At 37.5% G+C, this 18177-nt stretch overlaps 2 protein-coding genes across 3 annotated transcripts in view; both read right to left on the reverse strand.

Annotated features, from left to right (window-relative positions):
* Positions 1 to 18177, reverse strand: part of LOC107694264 (PDZ domain-containing RING finger protein 4-like) — a 62155-nt gene that overhangs the window by 22254 nt on the left and 21724 nt on the right. The window contains exon 1 of one of the 2 annotated variants that reach the window (XM_016493909.1): positions 9995 to 10284. The exons of the other annotated variant lie outside the window; for it this stretch is intronic. Within the exon in view, the coding sequence (XP_016349395.1) occupies positions 9995 to 10063 (69 nt within the window). The 5' untranslated portion in view covers positions 10064 to 10284. Of the gene's footprint in view, positions 1 to 9994; positions 10285 to 18177 lie in introns of those variants that run through there. 2 annotated transcript variants of the gene reach the window in all.
* Positions 14116 to 18177, reverse strand: part of LOC107694229 (MFS-type transporter SLC18B1-like) — a 20833-nt gene continuing 16771 nt past the window's right edge. Inside the window, exons 8-10 of the mRNA XM_016493868.1 lie at positions 15012 to 15069; positions 14776 to 14920; positions 14116 to 14190 (exon numbers count right to left, since the gene is read on the reverse strand). Coding sequence (XP_016349354.1) covers positions 14116 to 14190; positions 14776 to 14920; positions 15012 to 15069 — 278 coding nt within the window. The remainder of the gene's footprint in view (positions 14191 to 14775; positions 14921 to 15011; positions 15070 to 18177) is intronic.

The following is an 18177-nucleotide window of genomic DNA, read 5'->3' on the forward strand; positions in this document are numbered from 1 at the left end:
CACACACACACACAGAGACACACACACACACACACACACACACACACACACACACACACACGCACACACACTATGTACCAAGCAATATTTCTAAATTAAATCAAGGGAGGGATAGTAACTGCTAATCCAATGTTTCAGGGTTCAAGAGGAGGTCAGAGTCTGTACCAGTGACTTTCATACATTCTGACAATGCATAAAGTTCATTTTTGAGTTCTGAACCTGAGCGAGGCCTATCTGTTAGCATCGTCAAAATATACATCGACATGACAGAAAGACTCCCGTTGCTGTATTTTTCCACTATATTGCACTCTTGTGTGCCAATCCAAACACATTTCTAGACAAAAACATATTAATCAAAGACCACATTATTGGGTGTGAATCTTTTGTCCTGCATCCCACGTTTGCGGATCCAAAGCCTGATGAATGCATCTGGCAGTTGCGCGTAGGCTGGCACGGGTCGGTCATGCTCTGTGTGTAGCTAATTCACCACTACAGGTATGGCACATGGCGGCTGCCACCATACGTCCAAAACCGACCCATCAAACCTGAAGCCCATATTAAGATTAATCAAATAACCAGGAGCACAAACACAGCATTTAATATGCAAACCTGCACCTTCTGAGTAAAACCAGGTACATTGTGTGAGAGGTTCAATGTGTGAATGACAGATTTAAATCAAATTATAACAACCCTTTAATGAGCTACCAGCCGTGAGACTTTTTTATCTCCCTAAGCGTGTGTGTAATTCCCGGCTCTTCCTGTTACATGCCAATTAGCATTATTCCTCATGTGTTGAGTCGGATTCCGCTAGGCGGATAGAAAAAATAGCACATGCCTTCACACCTGAACAGTCTTCAAGAGCACATCAGATGTGTGTGAATGGACATTCAAACACACGCTTGCTTAAAGATCTTCTCTGACTCACGCAGCCCCATAATGCGTGCCACGCTGGGTTGTTTTGCAGTGCAATTTAGCTCCATTCAGCCTGTCGGCAGTCAGTCAGTGCCTGCTTTTACAGTTGCTCAACGGATGACTTCAAGTATGAATTGGGCATAATTGGCTAATCAGAAATAGACATGGAAGAATTTGAATGAGCAGATAAAAAGACATAATATTTTTCATAGGATAGAGCAAGAATATGGGACACACTTGTGACTCCATTAATTCAATATTTATCATTGTCGATTAATATATTATAATATAACATAACATAACATAACATAACATAACATAACATAAAACATAGCATAACATAATATAGCATAGCATAGCATAACATAACATAACATAACATAAATGTTGGATATTTACTTTTTACTCCAGTCAATATTTCTAAAAGTAGCTTTATTTGTCTATTTGTCTACACAAACAAACAAACAATAAACAAGCAAACAAACAAATAAAATATATTTTTAAACATTTATGGACTTCACATTTAAATTCAAATTTTAAGAGTTTTGAAGTAGACATTTGAAACTAACAAACAAAACCATTTGCTTGAGTAAACACATGCATACTTGAACTTCTGACCTTAAAAAACTTAATATATTCCTTAATATATGTGACAATTTCCCTATATGACAACTAGGTCTCTTCTATATGCTTTATTAGGCCAATGCTGTATATGGAAGCAAACAAAAGGACACAAAACTGCTAATTTCCTGGAAAGGATCTGCTCTAAGACTTGAACCTTACTGATGTTTCAGAAAGCAGATCTGGTTACGGAGTGGCATAACATAACATAACATAACATAACATAACATAACATAAATGTTGGATATTTACTTTTTACTCCAGTCAATATTTCTAAAAGTAGCTTTATTTGTCTATTTGTCTACACAAACAAACAAACAATAAACAAGCAAACAAACAAATAAAATATATTTTTAAACATTTATGGACTTCACATTTAAATTCAAATTTTAAGAGTTTTGAAGTAGACATTTGAAACTAACAAACAAAACCATTTGCTTGAGTAAACACATGCATACTTGAACTTCTGACCTTAAAAAACTTAATATATTCCTTAATATATGTGACAATTTCCCTATATGACAACTAGGTCTCTTCTATATGCTTTATTAGGCCAATGCTGTATATGGAAGCAAACAAAAGGACACAAAACTGCTAATTTCCTGGAAAGGATCTGCTCTAAGACTTGAACCTTACTGATGTTTCAGAAAGCAGATCTGGTTACGGAGTGGAGACTCCATGGTGTGCCCCACAGATGGGCCGCTTGATACTTAATACGCAAACGGACGGTGCAGGAGACCTCAGAGAGTTGCTAATGACTTTTCAAGCATGCTAGAAAACCAACTCAAGTTTGATAGTGTCACAGTATCGAATGAACATACAGAACCCTTCCAAGACGCACAAGTTTGGACTCAGTGACTGAAAAGGCCTGAGCAACAAGCAATGACAAGGGGGATCAAGGACATATGAGATCTACAGGCTTCAATATGACATGCACAAAATTACAGACCAGCTACCAGTTCAACACATTACAACCAAACACAGATATGAATGATTCAACCATGGGCAACTTCTGGCTCTGTGGATTTTTCAAAAATAAACTCTTCAAACACACTTCTTATACTCATTTTCCACATACACTAACTTTGGATAAAACTTAACTAGTAGTAAAATTGATAATCATAATTGAAAAATTTATCATTAAAATTACACTACAACTGTCACACACAGTAGTAATGTGTGTATAAAGGAAATAATTTTAAAATAAAATTGGAAGATTAAATGCAATTTTATGGATTTTCATATTTAAGAGTCTGGAACAAGAGTACCAGTCGAAATCTCAACTCTTTAGATATGAATTTTTTATGTAAAAGTTCAACACATTTACAAGGAATGTTTGAGTGATATCAGCTTATCATTGCTGTTGATTTAAGGATGTCACAGTCTGCTGGTGTCAGACTCAGAGGAAATGACCCGGGCCAGTTTGTGTCTCACACTGACAGACTGTCACTAACACAGGGGGCCGAGGCCAGCCAAGAGGAACAGACAGGAGCAGTGACCTCCCTGTATGTGTGTGTGTGTGTGTAAGACGTGTGTGATGAAAGGTGAAATGCATCCAATCCTGTCTGCTATTGCCAGATGTCTGCAAAGACACAAGGTCTCTCTCCATAATTCAGTTCCATATAACAGTCCATTCAAGTGTACTAACAGTTTGAAGTTATATTGAAATTAGACTCTGATAAACACTGCAATTTCAATATCCCATAATAATTCCTCAGTTTTCTGCTCTGTTTTCTATCAAAAAATGTCTCACCTTTGCAAGAACAAAAGAACAGGCAGAAAGTGGGGTGGGGGAGGGATATCAGTACAGACACAAGAAGCCACTGAGATCCATTCCTGTGGCTTAACCTTGCACACACAGATGCTTTATTATTTGATCTGCATAAAAATCTTACCAAGTAACTGCACTACTGGGCTGAACTGCAGTGCTCACAGATTGTTTTAAAACTGCAGATACATCACACATAACCCATAAGTTATCTGAATTTGTCTGAAGAGCTCTCGAACTGTAATTCTCCGCAAACACTGGCAGCTGCACAACGCACACGTTATTTCCTCCTTGGGTCCTTGGCCAGATGGGATATTAGGAATTGTCATCTAGACGTATGTACCTGCTAATTGTGTGTTAATTACAAATGGATCAATCCACAAACCTCCAGTGCACTATAAACCTGCTATATAGACCCAATCAATGTAGAACAAATCAAGGAAAATAACCTATACTTTAAAGTCAATGCAAATTGCCATTTGAAACCACTTTTATTAGCTTGATGTGTTTTAGGTTGAAAAAATTTGGATAATGTTATCTACCTTGTCTAAATAAACTAACAATTAAGCACCATAAACTAAAGCTACATGTAAATGTAAACATCACAACTTTATAAATGTATAGTGTGAAAAAAAAATTCAATTTGTGTTATGCTGAAGATTTGACAGTTTGACAGTGATATTAAATCATTAGCATTTTGAAGATTAACTTAAAATGTTAGATTATAGCAAAGGTAATATAGTGAAAAATAGACGAAATTTTTTGTTTCTGGTTAGTATTATCTTAAGGCCTAAGTGACATCAGTGAACAAGCAAAGTCATTTAAAAGAGGAAGAGGACGTTCTGATTAAATATTATGAATTGATGAATCACTCACTATTAGACCAGGAAAATGCATTAACAAAGTAAATTTTGATTTTTTATGTTGCCTTCTTTTGCACAATACCTGAGACATGAACTGGGTTCAGCAATATCAGTGATTTTATCCAAGAACCGTGACAAAAACCATCTCAGAAAGATTTTCTGACTTTTTTTAATGCAAGATCCATCACACTAGTTCTAGTCCTTAAGTCAAGTGAACAGCGGTATGTAGATTTAATGCCCTGTGTTTCATTTGTGTAGCACCCATGTGTGACGGAGGTGTAATCAGCCCCTTCTGACTTGCCAATTGGGCCGACTCACAGAGGATTGCATGATGAAGGAAAGACAAAACTCCATAACTTCTTATAATTACCAATCAGCTCTGAAGCCCAGCACTAATTACACACCAGTGTGTCTAGGGCAGACAAGCAGGTCATCTCCTTTGTGGTTCCAGACAAAGAACTTTTATGATCTGTTCTGCTGAAATCAGACTATGATTGTTTTAAGAATGAAATAGAGAGGCCAGGATCAGTTTAAGAATATAAAATGACAAGTTTGGGACAAAAAGAACAAGATTTAATTTATGCATATTCATCTTTTTTGGTTAATAATTTCAAAAAGGAGTTCACAAATTAATCTGCCTGTTCTGAAAGTGCAAAAAAAATACTAAACGCAAATAAAATGCTACTAACTGCAACTTGGCCTACTTGGAAAGAAAATAAAGTGTTTAAAAGGGGAGTTGTGAGTTAAAACCTATATGCAATAAATATCCTTCAGAGTGTCTGGTTGATGCAAAGTACATTTTTGCATTGCATGGATAGTGTGGCCGCATAGGTGGTGTATGGTATATGGGAAAAAATGAGAGCAGAGAGGGGCTCATAATAAAGACTTTCAATCAGAGGGTCTGACTGTCGAATGGGTTTGTTATACGGATGTAAAGGTCAAGCCTGCACTTTTTAAAATGAAATAACACAAAAAAGAAAAGGTCACCCCATAATTTCACTTCAGAGACAGTCATACAGGAAGCAGATCAGACAGAAGTGTAAAATCCCATGAAACTCAATCCACCTGAGCGGTAGAGACAGTAACAACAATGATAATGACCCTGTTGCCACTTCTTATTACAGTTGATGCTATACATCTTATAAAAATCTTTAAAAATAGTTAAGAAAAAGATTGGCTGAGTGTAACCTTGCACAAATGTATTAAAATTGTGGCCTAAAAGCTGATATTATGTTAATGCTGATAACCGAAAAAATAGACAGTATTAATATTCTTATTGTTATTATACAAGTGAATTTAGGCATCACAACATGATAAATAAATATTGAAAAATGAAAAATATGAAAAATTACCCATTAAAAATAAATATTCATTTTCTGCTATGTTCAAGATTTAACGGTTTTATTAAATAATTTATTAAATAATAATGTTATTGAATAATTAGATTAACTCTACGTAAATGTTACATTGTGGCAAAGGTAATGTAAAACAAATGAAAAAATTGAGGAAATGCATAAATCAATAAACCAATATCATCTAATACTAATAAATAAACTAATGATGAATAATAAATGAATTAATAAGTGAGTGAGTGAGTGAGTGAGTGAGTGAATGGTCTCAAAATATGGTGCATCCCTAACAAAAGTGTCTAATTTCATGTAATTAATTCAACAAAAATGTAATGAACTATCATAGATCTGTTCATGTGTGCTTTTGAAAGCTGATATTACTTTCTACATATTCACATGAAGTCTAAAAACTGGTATGCTGTAAATGTGAAACCATACACACAACAGCAGGTAATCCAGTACATCTGGTAAGGAAGATCAGTAAATGACATGAGACACAGGTTTAGATGAGGTCATCTGCTCTCTTTCCAGATCAGGAGAAAAAGATGAACTCAGCATCTGTCATTTCACTAAAGCAGAAAATCACCAGGACCACTGAAAGAGTAGAGTCTATTTTTAGCAATAATTATGCAATCATTCCATGCATGCTAGAGCCAAAGAGAATGATATGGGCTTTAAATGAGATTTCCATCATATGCACACACACACGCGCTTCTCCTGGCCTGGAGTTGGCAGGGTCTGCTGATATGATCACCCCAGGGTCTGTGCTATCTGACATACTTATCATCCAACACGCTCACAAGATCAATCAAAACTACATGTTTCTCTGTCTTTCCCTTCTTTCATTCCACACCCAACGCATTTCATCAGCAAGGAGCATCGTTCAGAAAAAGGCTCCGGGACAGGAAGATGGATGAGAGTGTTCTGAGAGAGAGACAGGGTACATCACCCAACAGTGACGATGCCAATAAGAGAGACCTTGGTTCAGGCAGGAGTGTGAAGCATCCTTGCACACATACACACTCAAAACTCAATCTTACACACTCACAAAAGCCAGTTCCTTTTGGAAGATCTCTCTAAAGGTTCCATCTGGAGGCCCATTAAACTTGAAGGCTGTGATACACTGACTGCCCAATTCACTCACACAGATCCAGATCCATATGGTTGTTAGTGCTCTCGGGACCAACACTTCCTCTGACCTTTGATGGCCACCGTAGGGGGCGCAGAGGTAAACTGGTGCCAGCTTTTTCATGTTAATTAAAAATCCCATTTATGATTTAATCAAGAGAGTTTGGAGAAGATCTTTTGAAACAAGGTGAATTACAAATAGCAAATGTAATTGGCGTAAATGTAAATGTGATTCCTGCTAAGTTCTGCTTCTATTTTTTCATGATATCTCTGAAATTTGTGGAACTACAGATACTAAAAATGAGTGTCTTAGTGAGAGTAAATGAGTGGGAGGTGATATCTCTCGTTCTCCTCCCATGCTGATCCACAGACTGGAAATTACACTGAGCATCTGTCCCCATAAGGGATCCTGACCATGGCCGTAAACTGCACTGCTCCCATGAGCCTCAGTGTTTCAGCTCAACTGAGTGAAATAGCCTCCATCACCTCATGCTAACACAGATTCGCTGATCAGCAATTACCAGAATTTTAGAGATTAATAGGGAAATAAATACATTTACATAGTTTGATTTTAACAGTTGCCTCACTCTGTGCACCTTACAGATTTAGCCTAGCAGTAGATCAAATTTTAGCACAAGACAAAATCTTTAAGTTGCCATGGTAACAACATGTTAAGTCATAAGTTCATTGTACTAGTTAGACCATTTTGAATTGCTGATGATGAAAATCGAGCTGAAACTCTGGAAACTCATACAATAGAGTAGAAAGTGCAAATTATAGTGTTATATAATAAACAAATCTTATTTATTAATATAAAAATATACTGCTGCCCAAAAAGAGTCAACTAATTATTAAATCCAAGGATGTACATATTTTTTCCACCCTGCACTATAAATGTTTACACAGTTAGTTCAATAAAAGACCATTTTATGCAGATATCCAATGGTTAATTCCAATGGTTCACATACTTTTTCACAATAACTGTGTATTAATAAGCATCCATAATGTTACCCTATCCAACCACCTCATAGGTGTTTGCCATCTTGTTTTCCACAGCACTGCATAAAATAATGCTTGGTTTCTCAAAAGCTGTCATTTTGATATCATTGAGTGTTTATATCCTCCTCAAATCAAGTCATCTGTAATAAGACTTGAAATGACATCACATATTACATCACAATGGATAAACAGCAGCTAATCACAGAGGTTTTGCCACTTTGATCTGCAGACCAAATTAAGATGAAATGGCTCAGACCTTACAATCCAAAACTTGATCTTGCTGACGGAACATAAAAACACAGCCAAGTACTCCGAGACTGAGAGTAAGAGAGAGGGAAAGAGTGCGGGAGTACGGTTCTTTGTAACGCGGCTAACAAAGAAAGAATAATACATTTCCATGGCGAGCCCGTTGAGGGGCGAACACTCACATTAAACTCATAAATCTCACAGACCACCAGGGTCTATTCTCGGCTGTGCTGCCGAGAATAGCGTCAAAATTGTCAGGGGGCGTGAAATTGCAGTGTAGGCGTGTGTTTGTGTTTATTCATGTCTGCTTCTTGTTGTGACTTCAAGAGTAACACGGTGCAACATTTCTTTGATTTCTTCTTGCGAACATAAAAGCTTGAAAATTTAAATTGCCGAATAACAGAAACATCTGAGGCAATCTGAGAAACATCTGAGGCCTTGACACACTTTTGCTTCAGCTTGGGAATTCACTCCACAGAGAGTAGATCCAGATTTCCCTTTCCTTTCAACATTCCCTAGTACCTTCATCCTTCCTGGAGACATTGCATTATTTCTTTCTCTCTCCGTTCTGTCATTCTTCCGTCGAGAGTTGAACTTCACTGCTAAAACTACAAAGGGACCAACATGTGACATATAAAAAGTCATCTCATGTCAAGCAAAAAGCAAACCATAACCCACCAGACACATACACACAATCTCTAGGGTGTCACAGCGGCAACACGCCGCACACAAAAATGCTGCCAGCCACTCTTCACTCCATTGTGCCACAAACGAGCAAGTGCTTGTACAAAACTCCCAATCACAGGCAATAGAGCACCGTTATCAGCAAAAGGCTATCTGAACAAGTCACTCTAAACACAAGCCTGCTGTTTTGAACCAGTAGGGATCAAACTTCTATCACCCCAGTCCAGTCGCTGACAGGGATAATCTCCCAGATTGGCTTCCACACAGACAAAAGGCACAGTTTACCATCTAATTAGGGACTAAAGCCATTTTGTACAACAGCTTAATGAGGCAGCGATCAGAGCAACATGAAAATATTATTTTGCACGCTTGGTGCTCAAGAGGGAGCATGGACTCTGACCTCCCATGCAGCACAGGAACATGGGCATTCCTACAGCTCGGAAAGGAGCGGAGCCAAGATTTCAGCCATTCCGAGACTAGCATCAACCCTAAACGTTAGTGGTGACTAAAAAGCTAAATTGATCTTTAACTATTGTATTGAACAACTCTGCTTCTAAGAATCTGTTACAGAGCTCCAGTGGATGCCAACTACAAAGGCAAGGGTTTGGAAACATGGTGGTACTAATCATGATCAATGTTTTTTTGCAATTTGGTCAGGTTTTTGCACCTTATCCAGGCTTGCTTCTTTCTTGCAACTCTGGCTACGTAACAATAAAAAGTTTCACCAGTGTGTGAAATCCAAAATTCTCATCCTCCTACCTGTAAGCATCTTGTACAACAGCTGTACCCAAATGAACAAGAACATTACTACAGTTGTAAAGGGTGTGTGCTGCAAAACCTCCTTTGATCCCTGACAAATTCTTCCAGGTAAGTCCCCAATGCAGTTGGGAATTCAACACAACAAAGAGTTCCCCTAAAGAACTCTTCACACAAGACTGTGCAGGTCCAAACACAAAACAACTACTAGAGCCAAACTGAATGTCTTAGAAGACACTTTTAAAACACAAAGTTTGGAGTCGATAGCCCCTTGGATATGCTTCAACCAGAGTTCGAATCCAGGCTTGTGGTCCTTTCCATTCCCGCACCTCTTTCTCTCTCCCACATCACTTCCTATCCACTCTCTGACTGTTCTGTCCAAAAACGGCCAAAAATGAATATTTAAAACACAAAGGGTTTCCCTATCTACTACTTGGAGGAGTAGTGTCCTGTCCCTTGAAAAAACTGGTTCTACTTGCATTATTCTTATTTGTAGGTTGCTTTGGATAAACAAGTCTAAACAAATGGATCCATTCATCTAACCAAGTTGCCTAGAAAATATAGAGAACATATCTCTAGAGAAGGTAGAAACTTCCATGTAAGTCCCATCTGATCTCACAACTCAACTTCAGAAGGATCTCAGGAGTAGGTTAAACAAGTCGACTCACCTGTGCGATCTCATACAGCAGCTTGTAGTGCTCCTCTCTTTTCTGCAGCGTGCACAGGTTACAGCCCATCTCGCCGTCTCGGGTCCCCCAACAGTTCTCTGGCAGTAGTGCACACACACAGGCACACCGGGGATTTCCCTCAAACGATGAGTAACGTCTCTCATCAGTAGGTACCTCTTTCCCGGTCTTCTTTGTGTAAAAATCACGCACTGACCAGCCTGCCTGATGTTGCAGAATTCCTCGTGAATGACTGTCTGTGTGTGTGCATCTTACCCCCTCAATCTCCCTGTGTCCCTCTCTCATCCACACTAGCTAGCAGTCATCCAAGCACGCTGTACTAAACCCCTCTTCATAGAGACACACCCCCTTCTTTCACTTGCCCACCTCTCCCTCTCTCTAGCTCTCTCTCGGTTCCTCCCTCTCTCTCTATCTAAAGCTCAGTGCACATGACTACACCTACTCTAGCTCATGAATAATAATGACTATCTGTTAATTATTCATAAAAGATGATCCGTAGAAGGTGCTGTGAATGTGTTAACTGGGTATTTATCTCAAGGCATTAAATAAGGTGGTAACAACCACCAGCTGAACAACTAAAAATACATCTCACGTTTAGATAACACAAATTTATTTATTATTTGATTGATTTATGTTGTTCATTTCACAGTCTTTAGTGATACTGTATTTCATGAATAGAAATTGGCCTTGTGAAAGGAGAATAAATGGTCTGTTTTTAATATTTTCAGTGAAGTATGAATAAATGTTGTCAAAAGGGATTTCAACCATTTTGTGAACACTGTATCCAATCCAGACATGATGCAATACACCAATAAGAAATAAAAGTAAGTCTAGGATAAGAAACAGGATAATTTTGTCAGTGCCAATTTCTATGCCTGCTGTGTGGGTCATCGATGCCCACTGTGAAATCTCTTTGATCCAAAACCTCACCACTTATTACTGTACATTAGCTCAAATTGGATCAGAAAATCATGTATCCCAAGGAAAAGTTTGTCATAAGCAATAAAAAGGAAGCTAGACAGATTGCACCGATTTGCTCCTCCACCCTGCTATTTATATTGGCACTGACGTTACAATATCAGTTATCATTAACCAATATTGCCACATATTCTGGACAGGGGAAGAAATGTAATAATCAACTATAGAAAAACCCATAATGGTTGACGACTATTCTAAATACTGTAGGGGGACGTGCACAACTCATACTTTATGGTTGTTACGGCCCGCTGTATTTACCCTCATATGTCAGTGGTTGATAAATTAGATTTATGTTGGCGGCTTATTGAAAGACAATGGTCCAGTAAATATGCAAAAGAAACGGGAAGAGACACCAACCACTATTGATTGTCCTCAAATTGGTTTCCAGACTCACAGTGAGAATAAAAGAGAGAGACGTGTGGTGATAACAGTATACCATAGAGGCAGTTGTCCACTGGCTACGAGACGGCTCTCTTGGGAAGCAATAATCCGATTTGTGGAGCTTTAATTTCACTCAGCAGGTTTGGAAAGGATCTGAGCCAAATTTGCCACAACAGGAACTTCTCTCTCCCAAACACAGCTCTCTATAGTCCTCCACAACATGTGCCTGGAGATACTAAATGCTGGAAGGCACATTCTAACTAAATTTCTCGCTTAAACAGCATATAATTAGAGACGGTTGTGCAAGACATTAAGAAACCAAGGTTTTTCAAAAAAAAAATCAATAATAAAAAATTAACATTATTAATTATTATTAAAAACTACTACTAATAATTGTAATAACAATAATTTATTTTATGTTATTTATTTATTTATATAAATTATAATGCAAACGGTATAAGCTATGAACCAAACCAAACCATTAATCAATACTTAACAGAACCATTAAGTATCAAAGGGACTCTTCTCATTTAATCCCATTCCATTTCATTCAATGCCATTCCATGCTATTCTATCCTTTTCTATTCTACTTCAAAGTTCTAATCCATATTCACTAAGGAGGGAAAGGTCACCTGTAGGGATCAGAAGGCACTGTAGCAGATAACATCAGCTGCTGACATCACGGGTCACTGAAGGTGACCCCTAAAAGTGACATCATCAGGAATAAAAGTGGCTAGAGATGCTACAAAAAAGTGACCTCAAGTATCCATTGGGCATCCTGGAGCCCTGAAACTGCTTAATAGCAATGCCTGTCAATTGTTTAAAATTAGCATTCATACTTCCACTCTCGATTTATCTGCACTTAAGACAGCAGGGGTGCAGGATCTTTCATGTACCGTTCAGGCACCCTGAGAATTGCACCTCTATTCTTTTACTAGCAAGGGCAGGGAAAGATGTGAAATGTCCTTCAGTGCCATTCACACAGTTAAGATGAGCCATCAGTTTCAACATATAAAATCCAGCAGACATCACCATCTGGGCCTCTGATTCCTGATGCATGATAAAACTTGTTCTTAAAAGTCCCATATGTTAAAATGATAAATAAATGAAGTTAATTATGGTTTAAAGCTATTAATCATGTCACAGATATCTCCTGGATGGTCTTTACCTATTGTTAGAGAAACTTATGATGACAATAATGCATTACGTAATTGATATATATTATTTAAGGGCTATTTGAGACACTCACATGTTGACGTATGTGAACAACTTTAGATGACTGTTCACACCGTACACGTACACCAAAACACACACTAAAATGATGGGCAGGTGGTGTTTGATGGAGATATCAGAATGACTGAGGGCTAATGTACCGTGTATCTCAATGCCCAAAAAACATCAATTATTTAAACCTATGAATCATTAATCAGAGCAAAAACACCAGTATTGCTGTTGTTGGAGCCCAGGTTGAGGCATAGAGACGTGAAAACACTCCTAATGGAGACACTTCAGAGACAGACGATGTTCAAAATGCATGAATACTTCAGGCAGAGTTTTGGATAAATAAAATCACAGAACTCAAAGATAATCATGCAATATAAACTTATGAAATATTAATACAATGGGCTGCTAAAGTCTCACACTACTACACTGAAAAGATGGGATTCAAGATCTAATTTAAACCATGGAATCAAACAAAGTTTAGGCTTTTTACATAAACGCATTGTAAAAATGTAATATATATATATATATATATATAAAATAAAACATTTACATAATTATATTTATTTTTAGATTTTTTTTAATTATTTGTCTTTTTTATTATTTAAATTCAGTGATTTCAGTTATAGCATTCACTTGCTGATTGACACAAAGCCCAAAATTCATGCATGTGATTAGCTCCTCCATTGCTATAACGAACTCTGAGGTCAAGTCAATTTTCTACCTCACAATAAAAAAAGAGACTATGAATAGGGTCAATGCCCTAAAAATTTTTGTTAATTCCGTTTATACAAAAAGGCATAGATAAGTACTTGTGGTGCATTGGGCTTTTGAACAGAGGTTTGAGAATTTAAAATTGCAAGGTCAACCTGAGTCTTGTAATCCAGCAACACTTGGACCAACTGACCTACACGGAAACGTCAAGCTAGCCAACTCTGACTTCAGATGAGTCCTATGGTCTCACTTTACGCTGTGGTTAGAATGACCTCCACAGACCGTCCAACCCACACACACATTCAGACATAACCTACTCTCACTGACTGCCCCAGTAGTGGCCCTAGGGCAAGATAACCCACCAACACAAACACACTCATGCTGCTGGAGACCTATTCCATCTCTGATGTTTTAACTCAATAGACCACTTCTCATAAAACGCATTATGGGGCTTCCCTGGTGCCCCCTCCGGCTTCCACTCTCAGGTGGTCGAATTGGAAACAGCACTGGAGGGCCCCTTTACAGCCAAACAGCATCTGCGCCAAACGTGAGATGCCTTCCATTAAGAACTGAAATAAACTGCACGCCATGGCCGAGATAGCTACGGTTTTATTTCAACAGCAGGGCTATGGTAAACTAATGCCCTTCTGTGTCTGCTTCTATCTTTTTCTCTCTAGCCATCTCTTTAAACTTATCTCTGTCTCCCTCTCCTGATTAATTGATCGTCCGGTTGATGTCAGGTTGCTCGTGGCCAGCTGTCTGCTGTTGCTTCACGTTTGCCCTACATTTACTGTCTTAAATGAACCACTTCACACTTCCTTAGAGTGACTCTGTGCCTGAGTGAATCTCTCGAAAAATATGTTCAGGTCATACAGTATTTCACCCTAAAAGAAAAGAAAAAATAAGAACAAAATATACAAATTATTTTATTATTATTATTACAATTACTTTATATTATATTATTTAATACCTAAATATTTTTTAACAATTATATATTATTATTGTTATTATTATTATTACAAATGATAAAAATTCATAACGAATATTAGGCCTATTTTTTTTTTGTGCTATTTTAAAGATTTTTTGCACTGTGTTATTATTAAATTAACTGCATATATGTTCTCAATTAAGTCTTTTTACTGTAACTCATATGAATATTTTACTTGTAAATTTTTGTCATTCACATTTCTTAATAATTTGGGATTACAACTGGGGCAGGAATCACTTTTGTATTTGTATGTGTGTACTTGCCTATTGTTATTATTATTATTCATTCATTTATTTTTTTCTGTATATTAGAAAATGTATATAAAATTACTATTAATATCAAAAATGAATATTAGGGATAGGGTTTATCTATAGTAATTTTAAGTTTTATAAATATAAGTACCTTAAATATAAATTCTATGGTCTTTAATTCTAAAAAAAAGTCTATGGTATATCTTCATATAGCAAACATATGTCTGCACCAGCTGTTCCTCCATAATGCCAGAGCTTATGTTGATTACTGTTGTGCATGATAGATCAAATGATGGACTGAAGCTACCTCTCAAGTAAACAAACATGACAGTGTTTCTGTCTCTTTCCTCATCGTCCTCTCTCTTTTTCTTGGGCCTGTGTGTTCAGCACAGTGAATCAGATCTTTATCAGAGGTGTGGTTAAAAGCCAACACACTCTGCATTTAAGCAACCTAATCTAAGCTTACCCAACAGAGAGAGCTGGAGGCTCGGGGTCAGATTTGTCACACTCCAGCAGGCCCCTCTCTGGGTTTAAAAAAACAAATTCAGAGATTCACATGCACTTCTGTCTGGTTAGGTGCTTCCAGCTGGTCGTGATTTCCTCTTCTTCCTCGGTGGCCAGGCGGTGCTCCACGTCTGTTCCTGTGATAAGGCGCCACTTCCATTGTCTCTTCCTTCCTCTCTGGACACTGTTTTATCCACAACTCTGCCGATAAAAATGCTAAAAAACATAAGCTTCCCCTAAAAGCTCAACTTTATCACATTGAGGATTTACATACATAAGAGGCCTTTATGTTGAAGTTAAGCAGAAGGCAACAATATGCACAGTCAACAGGGGCTTGAAGTGGCGTCTCTCCTGAGAGCAAGTAAAACAGCAGGAGGTACATTAAGCTGGATGTGGTGGATTTTAAGGGCTACAGAAGCTGTAGTGCTCACTAAATTCATTTGAAACTCTCTCTGGGACGGGCCAGCTAGCAGGGGTCTAATCAATACTCTACATAACAGTCCTGATAGGGATAGGAACAATGGCTTTGGATCCTGTGGATCTGGCTAAAACAGATCTATAGGACCAATCCAAACAAATCCAAACACAGAGACACAACTCCATACTACCAGGCGGCCCATTGCTGCAGTAAATAGGCCAATAAAACTTTTACTAGTCTTGTTCCCCAGGGCGATGTAGCATCTTAAAGATACAATGACCTATCTGACACATTTGTGATCCAATTTTACCGCCATCATGGACCACAGTAATGGCTGAGGAGCATGTAACATGGTTGTGGTGAGCACTCCTCCATATAATATGGTCAATACAAAGCTGGATTTGAGCCTTCACGCAACCATTTGGTTGTACACTTTTTACCTCATTAATCTAATAAAATATGTTGAAGTGCATCCCATTAGCACTAAAGCTTCCTATTGAAGACATTATTCAGAATTAAAATAACTGTTGTGGAAAATCCACCATGATCAAAAATATTAGAAGAGCACAAAATAATCTACATACAGTGGGTACGGAAAGTATTCAGACCCCCTTCAATTTTTCACTCTTTGTTATATTGCAGCCATTTGCTAAAATCATTTAAGTTAATTTTTTTTCCTCATTAATGTACACACAGAAAAATTGAAGGGGGTCTGAATACTTTCCGTACCCACTGTATAGTGCAGGTGAATGAAAAACTAGACCAGCACATGCAAACGTTTCATATGCTGAAATATTTTCAATTCACTTGCACTGTGCACTTTTTTTGCACTATAAAGTTCATATAATAAAATATATTTTTGCTAGACCGTCTCTGGATTAAATTTAGTGTGCGGCCAGCAATCTGTGTTTGCACTGATTTTTAATTTCTTTATTTTTGATTTCTTTCTTTCTTTATTTTTATTTATTTTGGTGCTACACACCTGAAGCGATTTGATTTTTACTCATTTGAAGCGCAACAATCTACTCTAAACCATAAGAACACAAAAATTGAAATTATTCACATGAAAAAAACTGCATCATAATAACTCTAAAGATCCCTACTGAAGACAAAAGATTATTCTGAATTTAAACAGGTATCGTAAAACTGTCTGTGATTAAAAGTATATATAAAATATATTACATATACATAAAATTGTATACATTTATTACACACTAATTTTATAATGTATTATATATTTTATTTTATAAAAACAAAATTAATTATATTATAGGATGAATATATTGATAGTGGGATTCAAATCTACATATACTGCATATATATATATATATATATACACACACATACATATAAAGGAACTGGCCACACAGCTGTGACATTGAATGAAACTTGACCCGAGGTCAGGAAGACGTTTGAGCTCATGGCCCTCTTCAATATGCTAATAGTATAGTGTGGTATACTATCAGCTTACAGGCCCATATCCACAGCCTCGCTGAATGCACACACACACACACACACACACACTTAACCTCAGGGAAAGCACACAAAATCATTCAATAAAACCAGACAGTTCTGCAGAGAAAGACCCTATTGAAATGTTTTTATGCCGCAAACAATGGCAGCTAAAGGAAAGAGCCGAGCAGCAAAAGCGAATGTGGCCTTGAGGAATTATTTCTCATTTACAGATAACCACATAAAAGAACCAAACTCAAAATCTCAAAAGAGTTTGAAAAATAAAATAAACAATCATAGTAAAAATGCAGGATTGGAAAAAGAAGTGCTCAACATTTTAAACCTACAGAAATATGCTAATGCTTAACTTTAAAAATTACAGCCTCCTCCTTCGGATATTAAATGTTACAACTCAATATATTTTGAGAATCTGCCATGTCTTCTCATCACTTTACAACAGAGTTTCACGGATACTGCGCTGCATGGGTAAAGTGCGACTCGTCACATTTTATTGGAAAAGCAACAAATGCTCTATAAAACAAAACAACTTTATTACCAGTCTGAGAGCCTTCAACCCGAACGAATGTGAAGTTTCACTAAGAACCTTGTAAAATAAACAGCAGCGGCAATCTTTAAAGAACACCTCATAAGCAGTGGCCTAACTAGCAACCCCATCTCTAGGGCTGAACATCGATTTCTGAGTAGGGCCGAGCAAAGACGCATGCATGGAAATTCACTTGATGGAGTGCTGGCTGTTATGATTTTTCTTTCTCTATCTTTCTTCAAAATTGTTCCCCCATCCTTGTTGTGGTTGTCATAGCAACCCTGCTGTTTGACGGAGTTGGTGACAGAGCACAAAGCATGAATGTGTTTATTTAAAACAGGCCTGACAGATGACATATGCCTATATGTGGCCATGTCTTCACACATCATGGATGGACGGAACGCTTGATGAACGGAGCAGCTTTTATCCTTCTGAAAGTACGTATAGAGGTTGTCTGATCCAGGGATAGCAGAATAAAGGCTGTAAGTGACAGTTATTTTATCTCTGAGGTGCCGATTGCTCCTCGATTTATTGTCATTGAGATAGATTTCATTGTGCACGTGCCATCAGCAACAGTCCACTTAATAAGAAGTGTTGTTATTGCGCATCTAATACGTCACAGACACAGAGGAATAGTTCACCTACAAAGGGAAATTTTATCATGTTGATCCAATAATGAATGAACCCAAATAACATTTGAAAATAAATAAATAA

This window comes from Sinocyclocheilus anshuiensis, unplaced genomic scaffold, assembly GCF_001515605.1.
Source record: "Sinocyclocheilus anshuiensis isolate Anshui unplaced genomic scaffold, SAMN03320099.WGS_v1.1 scaffold1316, whole genome shotgun sequence".
NCBI classification, from domain to species: domain Eukaryota; kingdom Metazoa; phylum Chordata; class Actinopteri; order Cypriniformes; family Cyprinidae; genus Sinocyclocheilus; species Sinocyclocheilus anshuiensis.